General features: G+C 45.5%; 1 protein-coding gene across 1 annotated transcript in view; it reads right to left on the reverse strand.

Annotated features, from left to right (window-relative positions):
- alk (ALK receptor tyrosine kinase) overlaps positions 1-17,183 on the reverse strand; it is a 320,052-nt gene that overhangs the window by 75,483 nt on the left and 227,386 nt on the right. The window contains exon 5 of the mRNA XM_053846084.1: positions 4,608-4,741. Coding sequence (XP_053702059.1) covers positions 4,608-4,741 — 134 coding nt within the window. The remainder of the gene's footprint in view (positions 1-4,607; positions 4,742-17,183) is intronic.

A 17,183-nucleotide genomic window follows, 5' to 3' on the forward strand; every position in this document is an offset into this window, starting at 1 on the left:
TCTTAACAGTCTGCGCTTATAAACAATTGAGGAAACCTTCAAGGGATAAGTGTCTTTTTATTCATGCAGTCAAATCGAGGACTGCGCTTCAATTCTTCTCACACGCTTAAATCTGAGTCAGTGGTTTCCAAGTGATAGTGATAGTGATGGGTAGATGAAGGTTTCATGACACACCATTGAATGTTTCATGGGGTTTCAGGAAACAGTGTCTTGACTCTCATAAGCCACCAGATGGCACCTGTTTGCTGTAAAATGCTAAAAATAAAAATAGAGGCTTATAAACCCAAGATTAAGCAGGTCCGACTAGTTCAGATGTACCAGTCACACTGTAGACTGCAGGAAAGTACTATGGCTTTGCGACTCATGCTCAAAACAAATCTGTCTCCCACTGAATTTCACATTCACAGTAGCCCTGAGACCATCATTTTACGGACACTTCTGCACCAAATTTAATGTGCCGGAATTTGCCTTCCGTGGCATGTACTGGTCCTGCGGTCAGTGCGTCAAAACACATACAGAAGTTAGAGTAAGGTCAGGAATGAGATGGCCTTCCTTTTTTTTCTACAGTTAGCAAGGTGTCAATTGCTATTTTAAGCCCCGCAAACAGCCGTGCGTCAGTCACGTTGACACCGTCAGTAAGGAGGAGAGCCACGTAAAGGGTTATAAATCGCAACAGACATTCAATGTAATTCATTGAAGAGAGCTTCTGAACGGAAGACTGTCTTTATCGTCAGTATAGGACGCAAAAGTCCACTTTTACAACACCAATACATCATGCCATCATGCATTGTCACCACCTACATAGACCGAGTTCCGCTCCATAAAAACAAAAAAAACATCCATTACTGTACTGCAAAGCAAACATTTTTTGAGGGCTCACGACCGACGGAAACCGACTGCAAACCACTTTCGGGTTGTGACCCACCTGTCCCGGATAACCTTCACTGATGCACAGCACTCATCTGTCTCAGGGCTCCTCTCTTTGTTTTAACTTCCACTGAGTGTTAGCTGGACACACACTCCTCCTCACACAGACATGAGTCTTTTAAATACCAAAAGGAGCCAAAAGAGACCATTCTGGAGACAGAGCTGAGGATAGGGAGTGAGTGGGAGGACTTTGAAAAGACTCTTTAGGAGCTACTATGCAGCAAATTACAAATTCATGTTGCTAAAAGGGGCTACATTGGGAAGCTCTTCCCTCTCCCGATGAAACTGTAGCGCTGCAGCAGAGAACATACTTGAAGATGAGTGATGCGCGAGTCTGTAGCCAAATGGAAAACTTAATTAAATGTGTGTGGTGAAAACACGCCGCGTGTTTCGGGCTCGGATGCAGATTTGCCTGCCTCCCACCTCCTCCCCTAAGCCCCACCAGTTATCCATCCTCATGTCGAACTCTCTGTCCACTCCAGCGGCTTCCTTACACCCATTTCCCTTGTTGCCTGGGTAGAACGCTGCGTGATTGATGGGCCTCGGGACACCCTCATGGTGCCGTGTACCTAATCGCAGAGTATAGACTAACCGTAACGCTACATTAAGGGCCCGCAGCAGCATGGTGTGGTGGTTAGGGAAATGGGGCAGAGAAGGAAAAGCTGGAGGATCAAATTCCCGCAGGGGTTCACTGCCACCTCGTCCCTGCCACATGTCCAATTGGAAAAAAAAAATGAATTGTGGCAGTTTCGTGGGTAATGCATGAGGAGGAATACCAATCCGTAACTTCTTAAACAGGCTGACCGTCGGAGTCAAAGCACACAGGCAAGGCAAGGAGTCAAATTTGCTATTGACAAAGTCTGGTAATGAGCGTATCAGTCATCGCAGTGGCTGCTGTTTACTTCTCGGATGAGGAGCTGGAGGAGGTTAAGAGTGTCACTGACAGGCTGGCGGTGCTTGAATAATTGTGTTTTCCTTTCGGCTGCTCCGTGACCGAGGTGAAACACTGGCAGGAGGGAGGATTCGAACATCCCACCAAGACAGAGCCCAGTCAACGTGTGCGTCACTTTTAAGGGCGGCAAATCGGATTGCTTGTTGCCCTGTTGACTGATGACTTAATTAAAGCGTGGAGCGCGGAGATGAAGTCAGACACGGCTTCATTTGTTTACCCTGTATTGACTGCATCACGCCGCGCATCAACCGGCTTGAGTAATCACCGCTTCCCCGCTTGTCGAGGCGATAGAGAGGGCGGTGGAGACCTTTGTCAAACCTCTGGGTGACGTGTTGGAGTCATAAAGAGGCGACCGGTCGGGGAAATAACTTTCACAGCTGCTTTATGGAAGTCATTTCTTTCCGTCTTTACGTGGTTCTTACATCCGTACCGTTAGTTATCGCATAGCACAAAAGACGGATTCATCGATGTGTCGCTACACAGCCTCTGACGGGGCTTTCCCACTACTGCTTTGGCCCCGGGCTTCAGTCCGCCTCAAGAGGTGGTTTTATCCCAGCAAATTATGCCTGAAGTAACTGCAGGACAAACAGAAAACAACTCAACAAACGGTACTATTACGTGTTCATGTGCGACCACACCCACCTGGCTGGAGCGACCACTTGGAAAGCAAATGCATGACAGTGCGGGCTGAGTCCGACTTGGGCCAAACGGGTCAAGCTCTCAAAGACCACTAAAAAAGACCTAGCAGATCAGGGACGGTGTTCTCCACTCGGTTTGTCACACCAGCATCATAGTCGGTGCATCTCCTGGTCAGGATGGTTGCAGCCTAAATTAGAGTCCACTCAATTGTACGCAATGCAGAAAAAGAAAAGTAAAACTAGCTGATGGTTTTTTTTTAGCAGGACACCCAAGTTGGGAGGAGGCCATGGACCAGATCTAGGACATGGCAGAGAAGCAACACAGTTCTCTCAACATCACTTATGGCAGTCCTCCACCAACAATCCCAATGGCTGCAGATATCTATCTCCTTCACGTGTAAACATCCGGGTGGCGTCTAACTCTCCAATTTATTATTCAGTGTTATGCAACAGCATGGAGACACTCTGGAGTTTTCCCGCTCATATTAAACTCCACAAACAGTATCAATAATATTCCGAATGACTTAATGTCGAGCACATGAAAGAGGAAGTCGATCAGAAAATGACTTCCATTTACAAAACAACAGCCACTGTTGGAGCCCATGTCTGTCCTTCAGCTACTTCTCATCCAACCAAAAAGTGAGTAAACGGAGGACTTATCTTTCTGCAGGATGGTCGGAACCCCTTAAGGAAGCAGGATTTTAAAGTTGGACCTCTCCTGGATTTGCACCCAGACTGTCCAAAAAAAATAGGGATCTCTCAAAGGGCAGTGGACTAATGTTTATACAGGTTCAGCAACTCTATAGCGGAATAAAGGGCCACATTGTTGAGGGGCCTTCAGGTCCTGCCATCTACGTGTCATTCACATGAAGCGCCAACAGCCTTTGGGCTGGTGAGAAGGTCTCCGAGCTTGTCCTAGTTCCTGTGCAGGAAGCATCAATTGTTTATGCTAAGATCTAAGGTTGTTTTCCGCTTGGTTTCGAAAACCCTGCTCCAGTGCCTTAGATTTTGTATTTGTGTAACAGTTGTTGAGCCTTTGTTGTCTCTGTGTGTGACCACCTACTCACCCTCCTACATTCTTCAACATGTTGCAAGCACAAATTGCACCCGTGAACCGAGGTAATGCCGTCATAATCTGGTTATGCCATCGAGTGGTCTCTGAGGCAAACAATTCAATCCAAGAAAAATGATAGAAATCTGTGCTATCCATTTAACTGTCGCTCCGTTTTCATGCTAGAAACAGTCACTGGTGCGGAACTACTGAGGATCCTTTAAAACCTCACGCTCAAGATTCACATGGGAGCAGTTTAAATCTTCAGCTTGAAACAGTCAAAAAGTTGCAGAGACGAGGATTAAGATTTTTCTCAATCTGGCTGATCTAACAACGAGAGCAACCGCAGCTTTGCTGCCGCATCTCGCTCGGAGGAAATTGAATCAGGGATATTAATCCAATTTCTGGAGCCTTGGAGGTTGACAGAGAAGGATATTATTTCAGTCTCAAGCACTCCACGTGTTTCATTCCACAACATGAAAGTAATGAAGTTAAAAAATATCACGGAACGGAGCGGTGTAATTTCCAGTTTCACGTCTCGCAGTGTTCTCAAGGAGACACATGAGAGTCGTTTCTCCGACGTGCGATTCGTGGAACACGAGTCCCTCACGGAAACTCCCTTTTATTATTCAATTAGGTCATGCGAACGGAAATAGCTTCCAAGACGAGCGGTAACAAATGCAAGATTTGTTGACTCTGTAAAGTGTATTTTTAACAGACGCGCCGTCTTCTGAGTGTCGTTTAGATTCTTTCTTTTTGGAAGTAAATGAAATAACCCGGTTGTTTTTGGAGTCGTTCTGGAAAAGTCCTAAAACTGAAAAATATAGGACACGTAAAGCAAACATCAGGAATATTTTCATTTTAAGGATCAATAATTTTATGTATTTTATCTGACAAATATTTTCTGTGTGTTCTGTGTCTGTGTGAATTACATAAAACTAGAAATGTCTCTAAAACTGCAAAAGTGGGCGGAGTCAGTAGACCATAAATTAACAGGCGTAACAAGACAAAACACCAAGTAAAAGTGAAGTTGGCTCACCCATGCTGCAGTTGGTGGTGAAATGGGGCTCTATGGTCGCCGTGTCATCTTGAGGGATCCTCTGTTCGTAGCCCGCTGAGACCCGAAAAGGTAACCCGTCGTGGGTCCCCAGGGTGAGGTGGACCACCGCCCAGCTGCCGAGGAGAGAAAGCAGGAGCAGAATGAGCGTGATCAGCAAGCACCAGGGCTGCAGGACTCTCCGACATCTGCACCCGGGGTCCGGGGTCAACGTGACCCGGACTCGCAGGGCAGGGGAGACGGGACTCCCCTCTCTGGAAGTGTCGGCTTCCTCGCTCTCTTCCAGCTTAGTAGACCGACTTTCATCCTTCGCTTGCTGAGTCATCACTTAGTTTTTAAGACGCTAAAAACAGGTGTGTGGTCCTCGACTGTGTCAGCAAGCCTCAGTCCCACGCTGATCACTGCCCTTCTCAGCCTCGGCCGCCTGTATACTTCAACTGTCCCTAATTTTATTAAGCAAATTAAGCGGATTTCTCTTTGGCTCCCTGCTCGCCAACAATCCCTCCCCTCTGTTTCCCGCTCGCTCCCTCCTCAGACGTCCACATATGAAGCCGAAAGCATCCAATTTCCACTTCTCCACGACTCTCACGGATAAGTCTTTGTGATCTTATCTCAGATGAAAAACATGATTCTGGAGATGGCAACTGGACGGGCCAGTAGTGGAGAGAGTGGAGGGTCACGTCACCGGCTGAGGAAAATAGAAAATAAAGGTGTTATCCAAGTGAAAAATACTGGCTACCTTCAGATGTCATGACATCAGTGAGGTGCAGCCACACTCAAATGAGTTTGATGACAACTTTATGAAGCTCTTGTTAAGCTTGTAAAAAATTAAATAAATTAATTGGATAACATTCTACATGCCTTATGCCTTACATTTTACAAGCTTTATGTTTTTATTAAAACATAAATATTGCTTAATTTACTTAAAATATAAACAGCAACAAAATGAAATAAAATAAATTTAAAGTAAATCAATAATGGGAGTCAGTTTTCTAATGCTTTTTAAAGAACACAACATCATTTTTAAGTTTATTTTATTTAAAAAAATGACTGGGGAGAATGTGTCATGGTTGGGACAATGTCAATAAATATATAAGTAAAATAGATGTTTGAAATAGGACTAAACAGGCTTTGATATCTTTAGAAAAAGTTGGTTCTAAAACACTCGACGTGTGATTCAAAATAAGAAATGAAAAACAAAAAGAAAACAAGATTATAACCTTTAATATCCCACGTGACGTTGAGGCTTCTAAACACATACGTAAAACAAGTCTCCAGCAGCTCAATACTAATTTAGTCATTTAGGAATTTACCGGACAGACAGAAAAAAACAGCCCTTAATTCAATAAAGGAAAAGAGGAGTCACGAATGGAAGCGGCTCCTTCACAACAAAAATGTTTTTTAAAGCTGAGTATCTTCAGAGACAATAACTGTTTATTTAAATCAAACTCATTCTGCCGTGACCATCTACAGGTCCATGAACATATCAGTCCAACGAAAAGAAAACCTGGCCGGCAGTGTTCCGAGGCTGCTCTCTAAAAGCACACTCACAGTGTCATCGGGAGAACATAGAGATGTCGTAGCACGCTGCATTGCTCCCCCGCCATCTAACCTTCTGGCCTTGTCATCTGCTTTCACACTTGCATCGCTAGTTCCATTACGGTTTGGCAGACACTTCATGTTGATGCCTTGCAACTCGAGCAGAAAAAAAAAGATTTTCAAAATGTGTAATATTGCACGTCATGTTGGGAACTGTGAAGTCCACGTCAGTTTGGCTTGTAGACGTCTGGAGGAGGGCGGGGGGAGTCTCAGGAAAGATGGGCGACAACCAACCTGTTTGTTACAGTACGTTGCTTTTCAAAACCTCCCACAGGTTTTTTCCAGGCTTCTTAAAGACTCACTTTTTTAAAGCCATTATCAAACATTCAAACATTTGCTCTTTGACGCTTCGCCAAGGTCAGGTCGAGGGGGCAGCGCTTGCAGTTCAGACTCCAGCTCCGACCAGGTGGGTCTGCACCGAGGACTCTCCCCAGGAGTGGAGGAGTGGAGTTTGCTCTACACAAATAGTGATCAACACTAGACTTAGAGACACGTCAAAGGTCAATGGGAAAACTGGGGTACCCTGGAGTAAACCCATGAGGAATAGGGACACCCATGACAGGAAGTTCATCATAGCTTGAGTCATAAGACTGAGGCAAGAAGCAGCCCATCCCATGGCTACTGTGACGCTTCCTACATGTAATACAGGTTACACCACCAGGTGGCGCTGTAGCATCTGTTCAGTTTCAACCTGTGTTACACTGCTGAAATTGACTTGAGATACCAAGCCAAACAGCAACAGGGAACAGGTCAGTCGACAAGACCATGGCGCCTTCAGCTAACAGTAGTAGTCATAGCTTCGTTCGCTTTTCAACCTCACTCTCAAGTTTCCTTTTGAGTCGCCGTCTATGTAAATAGTTTCCCCAAGAATACGAAGCCAATTAAAAAGCCGGTGTCCCGAGACAACCTGAGAATACCGGAAAACGCGCCCCTCTGATGCGAGGCACTTGCGAACACGTAGGTTACAGAAATAGGAATGAAAGCTGAACCTCAGTGAGACGACTACGCGAAGCCAGTATGCAACATTTCCCTTTAAAGGCGATGAGTGTATTCCCTAACAAGAAGTATCTGCACTGATAAGTACGATTTTACGTCGCGCATCGCGAACTTCTGAACCTCTTTTTGACAAAAAAAAAAAAAAACACGCAGAGTCCTTCTGATTTCCCCGCTGCCAGCGCTCTGACTCGACAGGCTTTGCTACAGACCTTCATCTTTTGTTATTCCACATGTGTCTGCCACTGCCTCTGTTATGCTTTCCAGCCCAAGGCGCAACTTTCTACTCTCCCTCTGTTGCTGGTATGCGGCAGCGTGCAAGGTCACACTCCTGCTGTCCTCCAGATGGCATTTCTCCTACAGTGTATGCGTTTCTTTTTGGCGGGCCAGCTAGCTTAACTAATATCCCAGTGCCCTGGACGACGCAAAATTCCATGAACTTCACATCCTCCCAATTTGTGTCCACCAGAACGCGGCGTTATTCTTCTCCCTTGCCTTTTATTTTCACCTCGCGCTTTCGTAAAGTAGAAGGTAAAGGGCGGACCAGATGGGACGGGATGTTATATCGCCGTGGTACATCGTTAGAGCGCTGTTTTCGCGGTCTGGGACCTGCTCCCTGCCATATTCCATAATGGAAGGGAAATGAAAACGGAGATAAGGGCTGCCACTGTCTTCTTGATAACCTTGAAATGGCCTTCCCGCCGAGCATCCCACATATGTCGAGGCTGAAGCCTGCGCCGCTCCCAGAAATGGCTCCGCTCTTATAGCGTAGCGATAATAGCAATATAATTGTAGTTGCCTGGTGACGAAAACGTCACGCTAACATGATGAATCCCACCAAACCGACTGTGGGAAAATCTGCATTCAGCTCCTCGACGTCCCGGAAGCGACCTGTGAATGGGTGTCTGTGCTGTGCGTAAATGTGTCCCTTTGATCGAGTCACTTTCATGTCTCATCACGAGTCGTCCGCGCCGGCACTCGCGGCACTAATATCTGAGTCGACGCTGGGAGCACAGCTGCCACACCACATCACTCAAACCTTTAATTAATACGGCGGCGGGCCCAAATATAAACAAATGACAAACACGTTGCGCGCCGGATTCAGGGACGGCCTCATCTCGACACGACGCTACGGCTAATTATCGTCATTAGAGTCCTTTTGGTGGTGCGTGTCGTTCAAACAGGCCTGACCTTTGTTTGGATGCTGCAAGTCTCCCATGAACCCCATTGTTTTTCATTACGGGCAAACAAAAACAGCGGCGGGCTAATCTTTGCAGCCAGTTGACAGCTCTCATTTCATAACGCTATTCATTTGGAGCCCCCCCCCCGCGCCCCGCCAACCCCCCACAGCACTCACTTTGGCTAATATGCCACTTTTAATTTTCATTTGGGGCATGTGCGCGTCTGGGTTTCTCACTGATGGCGCTCTAACATTGTTAGGGCTGATTCTTTTCTGCTTCTGGTTTGAGTTAGCGGCAGGCCTCATCCTTCTGCCGCACGCAGAAACAAAACAACCTGATAAGTTCTTATTAACGTAATTCAATGTGGCCTTTCTAGACACCTGCTTTTCCCCCCATTTAACTTTTAATTCAGGCTTATGGGAAGTTTCCACGAAGCTGACGCACAGAGCAACAGCCGTAATATTGGATCACATGGGTGTTTTAAAGCTTCCAAAAAGTTCTGTATTGAAGACCAGGGAAAGTGTCAAGGTGTTGTTGGAGATGTTTAGCAGACGCTTTTATCCAAAAATGACCAGCACCATCTGAAGGTCATTGAGGTTACAGACTTCAAACTCTGAGATGTGAGCGCGAGGAGAGGTGGATTTTGTCGCTGACTTTGCGAAGAATTGTTGTCCACTAAAAAAGATCAAATATATAAATGAAGCGTCCGATACTGAACTAAAACAGTAGGCGATTTATTCTGTATTTCAAGGTGGAGCACACGGTGAAAGGGACGGCATGAGGCGTCTCTTATTTTGCATCATGAGAAGTGGCAACCTCGAGATATCGCCCCCAGCTGGCTGGAGTTAGTGCTGGCACAGCCCAGAGAGTAGAGAAGGCAGAGGTGAGAAGTGGCATGGCAGGGGTGAAAGAGATCGGGTCTTACACTGTGAAAGCATTCGCACTCTCTAGACACTTTTTCTTGTGGCTAAGATCGAGGGAGTGTGAAAGGTGTTCCCCTTGACATTCACTATTCATTGTGTGGAATATTTTGGTTCGAAACAGCCTCCATGGCTTGAGGATGTAATTGAATAGATATGATTCTGCTACACGACGTGCGAGAAAGAGCGAAGACGAGACTCGGATCGCTGCCGGATCAGGATCTCCACTTAAGCCGCATTGATTTTCGTGGTGAGTTCAAAACAATCCGACGTGTCAGGAGGCGCGCAGATTAGATTGAAAGACCCAACATGGTCCAGCTGAATGAGTGCCACTCTCCCAAACAAAAAAGGACATTTTGATTCCGGGAGCCAAATCTGCGATGGCATCGAGCCTCTCCGCGACATACAAGGCACACGGGGGATGCACAGTCGGCTGCGTTTTTTTTTTTGGCCGCATCCTCTATTTGTTTAGCCAAAGTGGATTAAACAGGCTCTGAAAGCATTTCAGACCGGCCTAAACTACTTTCCTCATATTTACGAAGAGAACAGAACAATTTCATTGTGCCACTTTGCGACATGAAAGCGGAAACAAAGTAAACAGATATCAAGAGGCTTTTTACACGTTTCTAAAATCTGGGATTGGACCCAAGGCATCAGTCGCTGTACATATACGGGCCTGAGCAACACCTGAACCGCAGGCAAATTATGCTGTGACTGAAAAGTGAGCAAACTGCTGAGCGTGAATTACGCAGGATGAAAGCGGAGCAGAGCAAATAAACAAATGCAGTTACAAAGGCAGGAAGACGTGGCTTTTAGTCCAGGCTCATGTCAATATTCTGCCTCCAAAAACAAACTCATATCTCGAGTCTCTTGAGATATATTTAAACGTAATGATATATATGTGCCTTTTTTAAAAAACCTTCACTTCTGTTTCAAAGTCACTCATGTTTCACAGCGGTATCACCACGCAAACCAAACACAAGCCCCTTCTCTGTGATGCTGTGCCGAGCGTCTACATCAATCTCATTAGCTTGATTTTATTTTGACCCGACTTCACGGGTCAAGAAGTGTCGTCCGTGCAGATGGGCGCCGCCGCGATCAAACATTCATGTCGCGGCGTCCAACTTGAAGTTTACGGCGCAAGTTTTTATCCTCGTCAATTTTGCATGACTCAGAGCCAACATGGGTGCCATTCATTTATTTTGGATAAAGTGATGACTTATTCAAGAGCGGAGGTTTGTCGGAGCGATAGTTCACATCCAAACTCAGCGTGCCAAGGGCGAACCACGTCTCAGCCGAGTTGTTGGCACAAGAAGATGACATAACTTCATTGACGTTGTGGTGTGAAGCAAAGTCCGAGCCAGGCTGTAAACGTCGGGAGCCGCAGCGTTCGGATCACATGCTAGCCTATTTGTAGGGAGTTAAAATGTCGATGGAGTGAAGTGGAACGTTATTTTTTGTTTTGTTAGCTGCAGTGCCATCCATTCGCCAGATGAATATTATCTTTGATGCTATTTCAGTAAAAGGCCTGTACCGTTTCATGTGGCTTAGCTGGAACTTGACACCTGAATGTGAACCATAGTTTTTCCTCCTAGTTTTTCAGTGCTCACTTGAGCTTTAAATTTGTTGTCTCCCCCTCAGGTTTCATTTCATTCTCCTCATTGCACCAGCTTCCCCAGTTATCCAGTGCCAAAACTCATCCCTTTTTGGACTGAACTTTGCTTTTCATTCTCAGCTCCAGTGTACTTCCGCACCCTGGTCTCCATCCATGCCTCAAACATTATTGGTGTGCGTTGTTCCTGACATTTACACATTGTTCAGTGATGATGAAGTGACTTGCAATGGATCAGCGCCAAGGACCTTGCCTAAAGGCTCGCACTACCAACCCCACTGCGATTCAAATTGCCTGCTCTGTAGTCAGTACCCACCTCTCGGTCTCCATCTGACATTCAGGTTCTCCGTTGGAGGATTGTTGAGACTCTTGGCAATACTGTCCTAATGGGCGCAAAGCACTGCGACAGCCACACAGTTATTCCCCTTTGTGACACAGCAGAAAAGCATTTGGAATTTTTCAATTCATACTCCGGTTTTCCGGTTTCCAACGTTCACAGGAAGCGCTGTTGGCTCCCGTATCAATACCCTTTCCTTCACCCCTCTCCTCTAAACCCGATGTCGAGACACTCATCAGTCAAGATAAGCCAGACTCCACTCAAGTTAATCCACGGAAAGGTTTTTCTGCTGGGACAGCCCACTCTGGCTATCAGAGGAGGCTGGAGAGCTTCTCAGCAGCGCAGCTCCACTGACATCTGTATTCGGAGATAAGCCTGACTGAGTGACTGGTTGGCGACCCAAAGGGGGTTGGGGGGCTGTTCCTTCACTCCACAACCAAGCTTCAATATTTGCATAAACGACACTGGTGGGCCGAACCACCTGCAGTTCAGTCCATGAGGATTTCTTCTCTTAAGAAACCATCTCTTCATTTGATGGATCAGAGACATCATTTGCTGAGTGCGATTAATGAACCAAAAACTCCTTAAAGATACTCGTATATCACGGCCAAAAAGATGAAAAAATATAACCCGCGTGGTGGAGTCGTGGTTTGCGAAGACTCTCTGTCAGAACCTGGGCTGTTTCTTCACACTACAACACCATACAAAGATGAACTGTCCAGGGTTTGCCTGACTTTTGTCCCTGGTACTTGGTACAGGTCCCCATAAAAATGCAGCAAAAAAGGGGTGAATCAAAGGTTCATATTCATGCGAATTATTTCTCGACAGCGCACTTTAACTAGGGGAAAACAAGAAATCATATCCGATCCGACTCTGTGTTGCTTGTCCACGTGCTTTTGTTGTGAATAATTCAAGCCTGTACTGCTGCAGCAGCGGCGTTGGGGAAGTCTACGGAGAACAATAACCTCCTGCACGGCTGCTCTTCGCATTAGCAGAACACAAAAATACAACACATTTCCGCGCATCTTCGACCACCAAACGGCGGAGAGACGCCCAGCAAGTTTTGCCCCTGGGAGTCCTGTACGGCCATGAAAATCCACTACGTCTGAAGTACATTTGACACACTGCAAGAGTATAACAGCAATGTACCCTTTTCCGAAGTTCCCAGGGCTCAGCTAAATCTTTCCTCCCTCTATTACGGCGGCTATTGAAGTAGTATGTAGCATGTATGTGCGATATAAAACACTTGCAAGGACAGCAGCTGCTTAAATTCCTGGGCACGTGCTCCACTTTTAATCGAAACGATAAAACCATCACATGTCAGGGGGAGATGAGGAGCGACATCCTGGTACATTCAGCACTTCCCGCTCGTCTCTGACTCACAGTCGAACTGCCGTGCACTTTAGTTTCCCAAGTCTAACCTCAGCTCCTTTGCTTGCTCACGCAGCATGGCATTGGCGGCCAGATTAATAGATTTTGCGATGACAGCTCAACTTCTCAGACACGAAATGCGGCGCTATTACAAAGATGAAAGGCATGTGGGGAGAGATCACATGGCTTATTGCACTTTTTAATTATGATCCAAATTCAATTACTTTGTATCCTCATACTTTACAGACCCACAGGAAATTGCTCAAATCGAGTGACAGCACTTGTGATTAAACCGCGCTCACTAAGGCGCAGGAGTGAGCGCTTGTGCGACTCACTGAGATCTTTCTAGACAAATTCTCGCCCTCCAGTCGCCTGTTTTTACAATGCAAAACGCTAAATTTCACATTTTTAAATGGAAACAATCAGTTGAAATATACCATTGATTGCTGTTTTGCCACCGGCAAAAGATGTTTTCCTTTCAATCCGGCTCATTTCTATAAAACCTGCCCAAGTTAGAGCCAATTTATCATTTTGTAACAAGATGAAATGCCTCTGGCCTCAGTATCCGGAACCACTGAGCTGTTGCTGAACAAAGGAACTGCGCAAAGTGGAGACATGTGGTGAAACTTAATGCGGAGGCTTTAAATAAGTGACAAAAAGAAGCAATGATCAATTGGCAATCGGCGACGGTGCTGAATTTAAAAGTAGCGGGAAGCATGAAGCACCTACCCTTGTGGCTACAGCTCTTCATATACAACAAGAAAGTGGACAAGCCTGGGGGCCACGTGTGGCCCAGGAACAGACACCAGTCATCTTTTTGTTGTGACCAAAACTCGAATCGTCACTTCTACACTTGCTAGAAAATCTTCGGTTCCTCAGACTGATAAACATAAGAAACCCCGAGATGCCGTGTCACTAACTGGACGACAGTGCGAGTGCATATAGTGGAGAAAAATTGGTTTATTCTTCCTTGATAAATTGACATCCATCGTTTTTCAGTGCCATTGAAGTACTAAGATTGTCTACGAAAATTGGTAACACAGATATTTTGGTACCGATTGAATTGCTAAAAGGTCTACTGACGTAGCTGCTTGAACCGACCCGAACACTTGTTTTATTATTTTAGACTTTAAACCTGTTAAAAAACAGGAATACGGTCAAATTCGCCGTACAAGATTTAATGGTGCGATTGTTTTGTTCCTCTGTATCCATTCAAGTCAGTTATCTTGGATTTTTGTTTTTCTGCTCTACTGCGAAGTGAGACCATCAATGAGAGAAAAAAAACGTTTCGACCCTATCGTATTGTATGGACGACGTGGAATGTAGCGAACCGTGATGCGCAGAGTACATCAAAACTAGACACGTTTTCTGGCAACCAGGATGAGCGAGTGATATAGGACATGCTTGACAACAATTTTCTCTCCAAAGGTGTGAAGGTTTTGTAGTGGGCTTTTTTTCTCCAATGTTTGTCAGTCTTGCAGGTTTTCAAGTGAATCAACAAGTTCTCCACTCGCGCCCAAAAGGATGGTTCAGGTTCGGACGACGATAGGGGTTGGCGCTTGCCAAAAATGTTAGCCTGACTCAAGCTTTTTGTTGCGTGAGGTACTATATATACCAAGTGCACAAGACCAGAACTGTACGAAGCTTACTCTAGTGCTTCTCAATCATTTTCTGTTGCCCCACCACAAGAAGAAGTAAATGTTTCGCGCACCTCAACTCTCTGCCGCCTCTGTAAATAGTAACATTTATCTATACTTTTTTTTTATAAGTACACCTCTGCATAACATCGTATCCTTGTTAACATTAAAGAAAAAACAATACAATAAAGACTAACTCTATTAACAATACACATTATTCTAGTACAGCAAAAAAGTTTACAGCAAAAAGAGGTTTCATGCGCCCCCGCCGGCATCGCTCCCCAGGGGGCGATGAGAAGCACTGCGCTAACCCAACTGCTCTTAACAACAGTCAATATGTGAGAATATGTTGCGCTAGCTGGAGTAGGGTTGGTGTAAAATATTCTGGACTGGCAGAGAATTATTATGGCGGATAAGAAAAAAAAAAACAATGAGTCATAGGAAAAACATGAATCGGTTAATAGCTTTTTGATGGAGAGCCAGAAATGGCGTCAACAGTGGCGTGCAATATTAAGCTTAAAGATTAAAAACCCAGCCACGACTGTTCACATCCAACATGACTGACACATACTTATTCATTTAAGCCTATTCCCCTGTGGGAATTGTTCTTGGTGCGATTTCATCAGCACGTCCATAATGATGACAAAACCCACAGAGGAAGCTGTGCACGCTCATCCACAAGTGTTTCCACTGGCGTGCTATAAATCTCACGCCAGGTTACTGAGTCAAGAAACCATTTCCGCCATCAGACATCATGTGATTAACGGAGCGCTAAAGAGAATATCCGAGTGCTGTTTGCTTCGGAGCGGCGAGGCCCGTGGTCGTCCATCAGGAGTGTTTAAAGAGAAGGCACAAGGGAGTCGACGGGAAGCTCGGAATAAAGGGATGAAAGTGTTTGTCTTTGACGGGATGTCATTTCGTCATCTGTTGTGGTGGAGGTCTGTCACTCGGGGGAATTGAGACGGTCTCTCTGGGGAGCCGGCGCAGCTGCGGACGCTCAACATCAGCTGCGACCAGAGGGCGAGGGGGACCAGAGAGACGGGGATGAGGAGAGAGACACACTGACATTTTGAAAATAGCTCAGCAAAACAAATACACATGGAGTAGACCTGTCAAAGCCTGGCTCGGGGGCCATTTGCAGTCCTTAGTGAACAGTCCATTGAAAGTATCACACATTTTTATTGGTACCTGGAACACTATCTGCTAGTGATGGATGGATGAGGTTTCATGAAACAGTGTCCTTATTTTCCGAGGCCACCAGATGGCGCTGTCTGCTGTAAGATGTTTGGACTCAAACAACTTACTCAGAGAAACCTCACATCATTTCAAGGAAGGGAGTGCAAGGATATGAAACAAAAATAATATGGATTTCTCTCAGTATTATGTGTGAAAAACAACCCAAGGTTCCGGGTCTTAAAAGCCGGATTTCGACACGAATGTTCCCCTTGAGTTCATGAATTGATCAAGGCTTATTTGCCTTCGATCAAGTGGCCCTTCAAAAACAAGTCTAGTGCCATCGCACCACAAATAATGAGGCTTTTATCAAAACACTGTTTCTGCCAAAAACCAAATATGTTATCACTTTATCAAAAATCCATAAGTTCTGTTATCAAATAAAATTAAATATATAATAAATAGAGCAGTTAAATTACATTTCCTGATCTTTTTCCATATCGTCCATTATGCAAGTACAAACCTCCTACGTGTTTTTGTTTTTCAATAAAAACCGACTGATAGCCACCATTTACCTTACACACTTTCTATTTTGCTTCAGTGCACCACGACTCGTCGTTTGACTTGAATACAATCACGACTGGTGAATACAATTCCCGCCGAGCGATTAAACCGGTGAACGTTTTTGTGAATCCAATCGGAAAATCTGCAAAAATAAAGGAGCTCATTTAAATTCCTGAAAGTCTCATTTCAGTGTGTTTACGCGAAGCGACAATTCAATTATTCTCTTCTGGTCGCACAACGGGAGCCGGCGTCTCATTCGGGGGACCCAAAAGCAAGTGGCTCCACTGACCGAGCAGAGTACGTCTGAGGGTCGGAAACAAATCGCCCTCGGATTTTCTTTGGTGCCAAAGTCATTAGCAAGACAAATATTATAAAGCACTTTGCAAAGCCACCCAGACTGATGAAGTGCAGTCTGTTCATTCCACTCTAATTGTGCTCTGCCACGACACTAACAAAAGCCAAGATATGTGTTGTTTGGAGCCAACTGGGACCAACAGGGCCGGCGTGTTATGTTGCAATTATCTTCTCATTTGAGGGATGAGCTGTGTCTGGCCAAACAACGTGCTCTCCACTAAGAGCAGGGATTGAGTCTGGTCGAACTGGATGATGACTCAGACACGTTCCATTTACCTCCGAAGTGGGAAGTGCAAACAGTAAACTGCGTCGCAGGCATCGACCTGGCTAGCGATAGCCACTGTTAGCATTGTAGTTTGCATATACAGCATGGACATTTAAAACTGTATAACAGAAGCCGCTCTAGATATTTGCGTCTTTATATTCTGTGATGTACTGACCACATGTCCAGGGTGTCCCCTGCCTTATGCCCCAACTACCTCCCTTTGGTTGGACCTTCAGGGTATGAATGATTTAAGGCAGACCAGTTAACAAAACCAACAAAACTGATTTAAAGAAAGAGAAACTTGAAGTTTTCTCCACTCACTGTTGACACTTCAAGCCGCCATCTTGGATTGAGTGCTGGGGGTGGTGTGAATTCTCCCACCTGTGACCGGGACAACCGACGTCGGGTGACATCATCTGGGGGCGGGGCAATAACAAAGGACAACTGGAACGCAGCACTATTGAGAAAATAGCAATCTGACGTCCCAGAAATAGTGTGTTTACTACGTTAAAGCTTTTCAGGAAACACTCAATGGTTTCCAGTTCAGCTTCC

The sequence above is a fragment of the Synchiropus splendidus genome, chromosome 16 (assembly GCF_027744825.2).
Source record: "Synchiropus splendidus isolate RoL2022-P1 chromosome 16, RoL_Sspl_1.0, whole genome shotgun sequence".
Lineage (NCBI taxonomy): Eukaryota > Metazoa > Chordata > Actinopteri > Syngnathiformes > Callionymidae > Synchiropus > Synchiropus splendidus.